Genomic DNA, 10,309 nt, shown 5'->3' with positions numbered 1-10,309 from the left:
GATGATTAGACATCGAAATCTTATTAATCTAAAGGTTAAATTCTGTGATGATTCCACTGGCAATGAATATTGAGCAAAAATGAAAGGATGTTTCTTTTTTATTTATTATTAAAAAAATATTTCATCCCCCACCTCTGGCATATTTTATTTTTTAAAATTATTCTTATTTTTTATAGTGTTATAGTTACTATGAATTCATAATTAATATACAATTATAACAATTACGATTTCGTAACTGCTATATAATTATAATAATTTTGATTTTATAGGTGCTATAATATAATACTGATTAATATTGATCAGAAATAAATTGTCTATATTATAGTAATTATGATTCTTAGTTGTTATAACATTATATTGACTGTGTTGACTAGTCAAAGATAAAACATCTATATTACAAGAGCTATGAATTGTAATTGCTATAACATAATATTATTAATATTGATCAAAATTAAAATATTGTTATAATATAATATTGACTAATATTGAATAGAGATGAAGTGCTCATATTATTGTAATAACTATGAACTATAACTACTACAACAAAGTTTATTTATATTAATTAAAATTGAAATGTTTATGTTGTAATAGCTATAAACACATAAATGCAGTAAAAGATAGAATCCACCACCTCAGTCGTCTCACACGATTGATTCCACGACCATCTGTGAAGAAGTAAATTGAAAAATTATAATTGACCACTTAAGAATTATGAATTGTACATATGATATTAATGTTAACAAAAAAAATAAACAATTATGTTATAGTATAATAATTCGTAATTAAAATTTTTGAAGTATTGTGATAATATAATATTGACTAAAAATAAAGTACTTATCTTGTAATAACTATTAATTATAACTACTACAACAAAATTTATTTGTGTTAATTAAAATTAAAGTGTTTATGCTATAATAGCTGTAAACTCATAATTGCTATTAATACGGTATTTATTAATACGGTATGAAACGTTAAAAATGAAATGCCCCTTTAATGATTCCAATAAAACAACCGCCCTTTCGATTCGATTTTTGTCCATAAATATTCTAAAAGTTAAATTTTGAATATAAACTGTACTTGTGCTTGAATATAAATATATAAAAATAAACTGTACTTGTGCTTAGCAAGAATAATTATTAGTTCCTTCTTACTGCAAATTTACCCGTGGATTAATCGAAGAAGTTGATAATTAATGCTAATTAAGTGACTCATTGGTAGAGGCAACAAATATGATTACAAATGAATTGGTGAATAAATTTGATATTCAATTTGATAAAAATTTATTTATATTCATTCAATACTCACATAATTAATTAAATAAATAAATTTAAATAATTTATTAAATTAAATAAATAAATTTAATATTTATATTTGTTAATATTTATAAATAATATTCATGAACAATATTAATCAATAAAATTTTTATCAACATACTAAATAAATAAAAAAAATTAAAATAAACAAATAAATTTATATTATCAAAAATAAACCAATAAAAATTTAAAATAATCCAACATTTAAATTAAAACCTCAACAATATTTAAACAAATTAAATTTAAATCAAACTTAAACCAAACTCAAACTCACAAAAAAAAAATCAAATTAAACTTGAATAATCATTTCATTTCTACAGCTCGATTACTTTATTAAACAAATTTAAACACAGTTAAACTACAACCCTAGCAAGGAAGCCATCTTCTTCCCAATTAATTAAGTAAAAAGCTGGTTAATTGAGAACATTAATTTTATTAAATTAATAGTAATTGAAGGGCTAATTAAATTAATTAGTGACTTGAGGACAGCAACGAAAGGATTAAGAGAGACCTTTAAATAAATTAAATTATAGACGTCCTTTTGTCGCCATTAAGCCAGTTAAATATGCAAAAACATCAAAAGAAGGCTTTTTTATGAGTGGTCCTTAAAAATATACCTCAATATACTTTTTAATGCAGTTTAGTAAAATTACACATCTTAAAATTTTAAAAATTAAAACACTATAACTTTACTTAAAATTAAAGGATATTTCAAATATAAAATTATAAATGTAACATTATTTTAATAATATAAAATATATAAAAGCACTGTTCAATTTTTCTCATATTAAATTAAATACTGACAAGCAATTCATTAGAATTAATAGAATTAAGAGTGCAAATGAATTATGACTCTTAAACTCTGTTCAACTCGATGAAATTCAAACTCAAGTTAATAATTCATGAACAATCAAATTTCAAAAACATTGAGCATATTCGAATTCAACTCAAATTTAATAATTTCAAATACCAACTAAAAAAACACGATTCGTTGACACCCCTAAATAAAAAGATAGTTGAAGTTCTGAAATTAATTACTTTTCCCTTTTAAATAAATAAAATAAACAAATAAATAGCGGGAAAGAAAACTAAGTTCAATCCGTTCAAAACAAAATAAGGTTGGCCTTTAATTACTTTTCTATTAATTAAATGCGGCCAATTATTTTAGGTTTCTTCTCAAGCATGAACAAAGAGATCACGTACTCAGATTAACAGATTTTAAAAGACATTTTAAAAATCATCCTTTATAATAACAAAGCAAAATTTAAACACCTAGATAAAATACGATAAAATATTCATAAAATAAAAGTATATATATATATATATATATAAACCTGATCACATAAACTTCATGTCGGCTCACCTAGAAAAGTGGAACGTTCTGCACCATTGAAAGCTTGTTCTTTGCAACATATATCTTTGTTATATCTCACACATGTTGCTGAATTCTGCATCGACCCCAACAGTAGTAATGCTCCTGGTTATAATCTTCGAAAATGTAATGATACTTGAAGCAAGAAAGCGACGAGGTGAAATCGGTTAGCGAAGAATAGGGGGAAAGTAAGAAGGCAAGGGCTTGCTTCACCTTAATATAGTCAGTTGGCTCACATGTGCATCAATCTGGTACAAGTTAAATGGAAGGCGAGAAAACCCATTCAATTCGTCGTAGCATTTGAAAGAGAAGGCCACGCTCTGAAGTATTTAGCGGCGCTGTTGGTTCTCCCTGCGGAGCGACTGCACTTCTTTCATCAGCTCATCCAGCTTTTCTAAAACTGCCTTGTGTAGCTCAAACATTTCCATCTGTTATCAGAAAGGAAAATAATGACAATGAAATTTCACATTAGAAAGAAATTCGACAAGGAACCTATTTGTCGGTTCGAAATATGTTCGCTGTGCTACATATACAAGTTCAGTAGGTGGTGGTGACAAGAACAGCAATTGCTAGGTTTCTTGTAGATATGCTTCCTTTTGTTTAAAACTCATTACAAGGTTTGACATAATCAAATTATTTTCCGGATCATTTTAAAGCATCTAATGTTCAAGCGTATAATTGGATCCAAGAAGAAAGAAATATAGAGGTCAAATGGCAAGAGAAGCGATTTGAGTCGCACATCAGTAAGATGATAATGACAGGGTGACGAGAAAAGGCTGAAAAACTAATAGATAGCGATAGAACTGATAATTTTTCCTCCTTAGCAATGGGGACCCTAGCATTGTTGATTGTAAAGAAGGTGAAATCCAGAACCGAACATCAAGAAAAGAACGATCCTGGCAATATCTGTTGTAAACAAGTTGAAATACAGAAACCAACATCAAGAAGGAAAAAAAAGTGACCATGGCAATGTCTATTGTAAACAAGTCGAAATACAAAAACCAACATCAAGAAAAAGGTGTGGAACAGATGCGTACGGGAAAGCGCAACCAAGTATTGCTATGATATCTACTCAAGAAAGGAGAGAGAATCTAGAAGAAAGGCAATGACTAAAATACACTCAAAATTACAACCAATGGGAAGTGATAAGATTGTCAAGATATTAGGATTCGAACATTTAAACTGAGGAGAAGCATGACAAAAGAAGACTGAATTAGAAGGTGATGTCAAGAGAGAGAAAGTAAGAGTCTAACATAGGTTATGAGAGAAGAGAGATGTTGAAAGAGACAACAATGGTAATTTCAAAATTAAATCATATTAATAATTACCATGATTGTCTTGATTTTCTTGTTGGCCTTCTTTCTTTCAATGGTATTTTTCTCTTAAGATGACATTTCGTTTTGTTTATTAAGTTGGATATGGGCCCTATATTGGGCTAGGACCTAACTGCCTAGGTGAAGGGCACATAGTGGATTTCTTCCTCTAAATGCAGCATGCGGACAATCCCTGTCCTACCTTCATCTATGTGGCTGCACCGCAATATAGATGCAAGAGGTGAGGGGTTGCTACAACGTAATGAAATTAGAAGCAAGCAGAGAGAGCATGGAATGGAGTTGGTGGACATTCATAGACTACTTGTCTTTGGCTAAATGCGGAGTCACCAGTAGCTATCAGGGAGGGAGAGGATGTCAATCATACTATGATTGCTTATACAAAATAACTTTTAGGTTGCTTAAAACATTGACATAATTGGATACTTCAGTTTCTGTCCAAAACATACAACTTGGTGAAAGAAGAGTGCATTGCCACCTTGAATGGTTGAAGGTTAAAATTAAAAAGGACAAACTCAAACAGTGAACTCAGTCATTTCTACCATAAAGTATACAATACCATTTTGACTCACTTCTATCCAGAATGCACATTTACAAAATGACCCAAACTCATTATCTCCTCTGTCACACTTAACACATTGCCAGTTGAAATCATTCAATTATTTGTGTCAATGAAACCCCAAACCACTCCCATTTCTATCATCCTAGTGTACCTCTTTAAGAACTTGAAACCCCATAAACCAAGTCTTGAAAAGGTCTTTCAAAGATAGATAGTATTTGGGCATTTGTACAAAATAAAAATAATAATAATTTCAACAGAATAAAAACATGAGAAATTGAAATTATTATAAACAAGAAGTACCTCCTGCATGTGGAATTGTCTAAGGATCTCTATGTGAACATTTCTCACAGCTTCAAGCATGGGATTTTGTGCAGATTCCAAAGTCTCTTCAAGAGTGCGTTGGGCTAGCTGAAGAGAAAATGAAGCCCCAATTTGTTGATCTGAGTGACCTGTTGACCATGAAGGTTGAGGCATCGCTACCTGATGAAAAAAGGAAAGCACAACTATTAATTTGTTGGTCAAAATTACAGTTGTGAGCACATGCTTGAATGTGAGGTTGTTACATTAGATGCTTGCAAACTCGCTGATGCTAAGCCAACTGATGCAGGTGCATCTTGTCTTGACAATAGGCTATTCACCAATTCTTCCTTGGTTTCTTGCCCAGTTTTTTTTGATTTGGGTGAACTGATAGCTGATGCCACACTGTCACTAAAGACGGAACTGGTGCTTGTTCTCTCAGAACTAGTCAAGAGTCTTCGTGGAAGTGCTGAGAATACAGTTCCTGGGAAATCAGGGTTAGCTAACGATCCTATTGTTTTAGTCCCTGAGGACATGATGGTAGAAGGATGAATGTAAACAGATGAAGGTTCCAATGATGCTGAACCAGAATCATTGAAGATTTTGTTTTGAAGATCCAAGGAAGTTAAGGCAGAACTGATCAAAGAGTTCTTGGAGGCATTAACAGATGAAGATGAATCATATGGGCCTGCAGAGATAGCCCCAGAGTCAAATGATATAGAAGGCAAGAAACGAGATGATGAAATTGGTTGGCGGATGCTGGTTGATTTGTCTGGCAATGTGTTCCCAGGAGGTTGAGGAATCAATATCTCACTCTTTGTTGATGTGAAATTTTTTGCAGTCGGTGGTTGAAAAGGCAAGTTGTCATCCTGCAAAATTTACTGAGAACTTAGTTTCCAAAGTTTTTGGATAATACAATAAAGGCATCTTGTTTTCTATTGCTAAGATAATGAAACAATGACAAGAAGGAGATACGACAGACTGGACTAGCAAGTGAACTGCACAGTAAAGTTAAATGTCAGGTGCAGATAAGTGTTTCTTTGGTGTCCAGACGAACTGTCTAATTGATTAGTTGAAATAATCTTCCAAAGAGACAAACAAAGAGAAACAGAGAACAGCTTCACACCAATAAGCATGGTTGTTGCTTCACCTCAATTTCAAGATAGAAAATTGGGTTGTGCAGTGTGATACTGAATGAGAGTGTATGATTCATGTATTTATGAATGACCAACAGTTTTTTCCATCATCGAATGTCCAAAGATAAAGAGAATAATTTGTCAGAACACCATAAATTTTTCTTGATCCAGGTTCTCTACAACTACACAATACTTTCAAGCACAAAACTACCAAAAAGATAATTTACTTGCACCTAGATGCTAGGAATCCACCTCGAATTCAAAATTCCAAACATCTAGAATGCAGCAAAAGTCTTTCTTACAAGACTGTATTAAGAAGTTGAAAGCAAATATGTACAAAGCAATTGATATTGACTACAATACCTGTCTTGAGGTTGCAATAGATCTCCAATCTGAAATTGGATGTGAATCAGTGGTCCCATCGGGTAATGGATATCTCCTTGAGGATGAATATAATGTAGACTTTTTATCAGCAAATGTTTGGTCTTTTTTCATTTCATCATTATCATTCCACCAACTACTAAGTGATGGTGTAATTGGCTGGACATCAACAAGTGGAGAAAAAACATCCATGTCATCTTTCAAATCATAACTAGACCGTGGTGCCTGTAGCTTTGGCAGTGTTCCACCTGTGCATAGGCGACTTTTATGAGGAGTTTCATCTGCTGTAGATATGCTCGATGTAATTGAAATTGACGATCCACTGATATTTGAAGCGCGTAGACTAGGCAGTACTGATGTGGACGAAAACTTAGACACTGCAACAGAAGGCAAGGGATCTGGCATAAGCACAGAATCTTCACTACTGCCTCCTAGAAGAGCACTTTCAGCAGTACAATTTTTTTCATTTACAACAACTGGCTTTGTCCGTTGCCAACACAGGTTCATGATTGCCTGAAGTGAATGTCCAACTTTAGTGGTAGGGGCAACAATTAAATAACAATATACTAAGAATTTCATATATGCTAGCAGTTTGCTTCATTGATTTCTTTATTAAACTTTTAATGAATACCCAAATATCACAGTGAAAATACTTCTCTAAATATCACAGAAATATATTGTATCTGTTCTCACTTATAATTTGCTTCACAAAGCTAATCAAGCATCATAACAATCAATAAACTAGCACAGATGTAATTTTCAATCAATCTTTATTCAGAAAGACAGATTTTTTATCTATGTGCACTGCCTGTGCTCTAATAATCTAAAACCCAAACGTGTGATTTTCTCAGATTACTTGATGAAATTGAATCTAAATCTGTCATATGAGATCCAATAAACTAATAAAAAACTTTGCAGCATCTATATGCTTGCATGTTCTGCATGACCTGACAGGATTGTTTAGCGAAAATAGAACAAACATGACTATGAAAGGCATGCTATCATCAGCAAATAAACAGACTATTTAATGAAGCAGTGAAAAAAAGCATCAAGATGACTATGAAATACATGCTATTCTTGGCAAATGAGATATCTTACCTCTGAACTACTGTATGCACGAAGAACTGTGAAAGGTTGAGGTTTCCCGCGAACATCATAGAATACTACACGTCCATTATTTGTCCCAGCAGCCAATAGATTACCATCGTCACTGTATGCCAGCGATGAGAATGGTGCCTCAAAAGGCATGCAATATGAGGGTCTTTTTGTCCCAGAATCAAACATATACAACTTTTTATCAAGACCAACTGTAACAATAATCTACAGGGAAAACAAGTCAGGATATATCAGCCATTGATTTTCTATAGAACAAGCACCTCCCATTCCATCTAAACTAGCCAAACCATTTATAATTATCCACCAGAAAAGAGGTAGAAAATGCTCCAAAACATTTAATAAATTCCTAGGAAGATAGTACCTTGTCACTTGATGGAGAGAAGCAAATACCAGTTGTTGGGGCAGAATGCTGTTTCAACCAAGAAACCTGACACCAAGAGCCAGAGTGAATGGAGATCCATTTTTTAGTGAATGCAGAGAACAAATACAATTTGTCCTTCATTTTAGCAAAGTAAAGAGAAATTATTTTACTAACCTTTGGACTGCGACCAGTTGTATCCCAAATATGAACAGATCCATCATCCCCAGCTGTTGACAAAAGATGTCGGCTAAATCGAGAATAATCAAGTACCCTTAGTACCTGCAATCACATCGCCAATACAAATTCATGTGAAACCAAAAATTATGTTAGTAGAGCCAAAGTTTGGAATTTTCAAAATATTTGACAGCCAATAACCTGCCCATTTGGATCCTTGAGTTCAGCAGCCTGCACTCCGGAAGCAAGCTTATGAAGTATGAGGTCCCCCTTCTCGTTGATGGATGCTAAATGTTCATCTTTGCAGTTGTACATTACACCTGTAATTGTGTCGGTATGACCACTCAACCGTTTGATGCACCTTTTCCTCTGCAGGTCCCATATTTTGACAATATGACCACTTCCTCCAGAGCAAAGATACCTAGAACTTTTATTACTAAAGCAGATACAATTTATGGATTCCTGCAAAATACAAAAAGTAAAAAAAACTTTAAAATGCTTGATATATTATGCACTCATAATTACACAGATAAGCAGTGTTTTTATTACTTAAACCCACGGCCATATTGTCATTTAGGTCCTGTTAGGCATCGACCAGAAACAGCTAGCTTACTAAAAAATACAGGTATAGTCACCCAGAATGCCAGTATGCAATAATTTGTTCCTAATCACAACAAGAAGGAAAAAAGGCTCAGGAACAGTACTTAGCATAACACTGAAACATACAAAAATAAGGTAAAAGATTCATGTTATTACAATTGTAAATATTGAAACACAGCACAGCCATAAAATTTCTCTTAATTTCTACATCTACCATCAAGTAATGTAAACTTGCAGAATAATCAAGCCGTTCTCATCTTATGTTTACAAACAACATTTTCCATGCTCTGCACTCGAAAGCAAAGAAAAAGAACTACCTGGAAAAGGAGAAAATCTAGCTTTTAAGGCTCTTATTTCTTCAATGTGTAACATCAGAATATGCAATTTTTGCAAAGTCATCAACTGTAAAAGTCAAATTCAGACTAATGCTATATTGGCAGACATTGCTGTACAAATAGATGAACAAAAATAATCTACCTAGCCAAAGAGATATGCTAGCTGCTATTTTCTTCTTATTTGTTCAACGTATATGCTAAAATTCATAAGGGAGTCAAACAAACAACCACCATTGTTCAAAGAAAATACCCAGTCACAACATAGCAAGAAGGTGGCAATTTCTATTGTGCCAACGGTTCCACTTCTTTTAGTTTATTTATTTTGTCCATGATTTAGATGGAAAAGAAATCAGTAGCAATGCTACTGACTCCATGCAGGACATTCTACTAGAAAGCAATTCACTATGATATTCATTAACAATGGTTGAACAGACATTGTAAACCAGATAGATAGAGAAACAGAGGGAAAAAATATGCAGGCAATGACTTGAATGGCATCCGGGCATCTGTAAATTTTCAGAAAACCATATGAATTGATCACGATGGAACAAATTAATGAGCGAACAAGGAGCTACCTCAATGTCATCAACAAGGTCGCTGCCATGAGAAGGAAAGGATCCCATACTTTGTCCATTCTTATTCCAAAGTGATATCTTCTTATCGTCACCAGCACTAGCAACCACTAGGTCTGCACGAACAGAGATTAAACTTTAGTAAGATTTTTCTACAGTGAGAGTCAACCATGATCCGGCGGATAAACAAAGTTAATTAAGTCATATAAGCTACAAAATAAGTTTTACTTTCAGAACAAAATAAACTTGAATAATACAATTCGAACAATGCATATCCAACGCAAAGCAACAAATTTCCTATGCCACAACAGATGAATGCTAACTCGACAATTTCCAAGGTAAGTAAAAAAAAATGCAGATACGCAGATTCCTAGTAATTTTGCGTCGGAAAGTAACACATCCCACACTATCTTAAAAAAGGCTAAAATCGAGCAAACACAACCCTCCGACACGAGCAGAACAGAAGTGCACAGCAAAGCGGATGCAAACGGATACTGCGATTTCAAACGAGGAAATCGGAAAGGCGTTTACTGGTGTGGTTCCACTTGACGGAGTTGACTTGAGATCCGGGGGAAGGCGTGTAGCTGAGGGTGCAGGGATCGCCGGCATCCACCGTGACGTCGAAGAGCTTGACGGTGTCGCCGCCGCAAGTGGCGAGGAGCGAAGCTGCCGAATCCACGAACCCCATCCCTCGATTTCGCCTCGCGAGATCCACCGACCGAAGACGACAGCCCGCTAGGGTTTCTGATAAGAGAAATG

The 10,309-nt window shown here is 33.8% G+C and overlaps 1 protein-coding gene across 3 annotated transcripts; it reads right to left on the bottom strand.

Moving 5' to 3' along the window:
• Positions 1–2,516: 2,516 nt before the first annotated feature.
• LOC141843161 (protein NEDD1) lies at positions 2,517–10,258 on the bottom strand. 3 transcript variants are annotated; one of them, XM_074731194.1, is made up of 11 exons: positions 10,082–10,258; positions 9,554–9,666; positions 8,245–8,505; positions 8,044–8,148; positions 7,870–7,935; positions 7,491–7,712; positions 6,375–6,905; positions 5,142–5,744; positions 4,879–5,058; positions 2,899–3,113; positions 2,517–2,820 (listed from the first exon to the last, which is right to left on the bottom strand). In XM_074731194.1, the coding sequence occupies exons 1-10, from the start codon at positions 10,236–10,238 to the stop codon at positions 3,015–3,017; spliced, it is 2,337 nt and encodes a 778-aa protein (XP_074587295.1). In that variant the 5' UTR covers positions 10,239–10,258; the 3' UTR covers positions 2,517–2,820; positions 2,899–3,014. The 3 variants fall into 3 exon arrangements, with proteins under 3 accessions (XP_074587295.1, XP_074587296.1, XP_074587297.1); XM_074731195.1 differs by having other exon boundaries at positions 2,517–2,790; XM_074731196.1 differs by having other exon boundaries at positions 2,922–3,113.
• Positions 10,259–10,309: the final 51 nt, after the last annotated feature.

Source organism: Curcuma longa, chromosome 12 (genome assembly GCF_044706935.1).
Source record: "Curcuma longa cultivar G26 ecotype Majalengka, Jawa Barat chromosome 12, ITB_CL_G26_1.1, whole genome shotgun sequence".
Lineage (NCBI taxonomy): Eukaryota > Viridiplantae > Streptophyta > Magnoliopsida > Zingiberales > Zingiberaceae > Curcuma > Curcuma longa.
The sequence above is the reverse complement of the archived record's forward strand: the minus strand, read 5'-3'. Positions and strand labels throughout refer to the sequence as shown.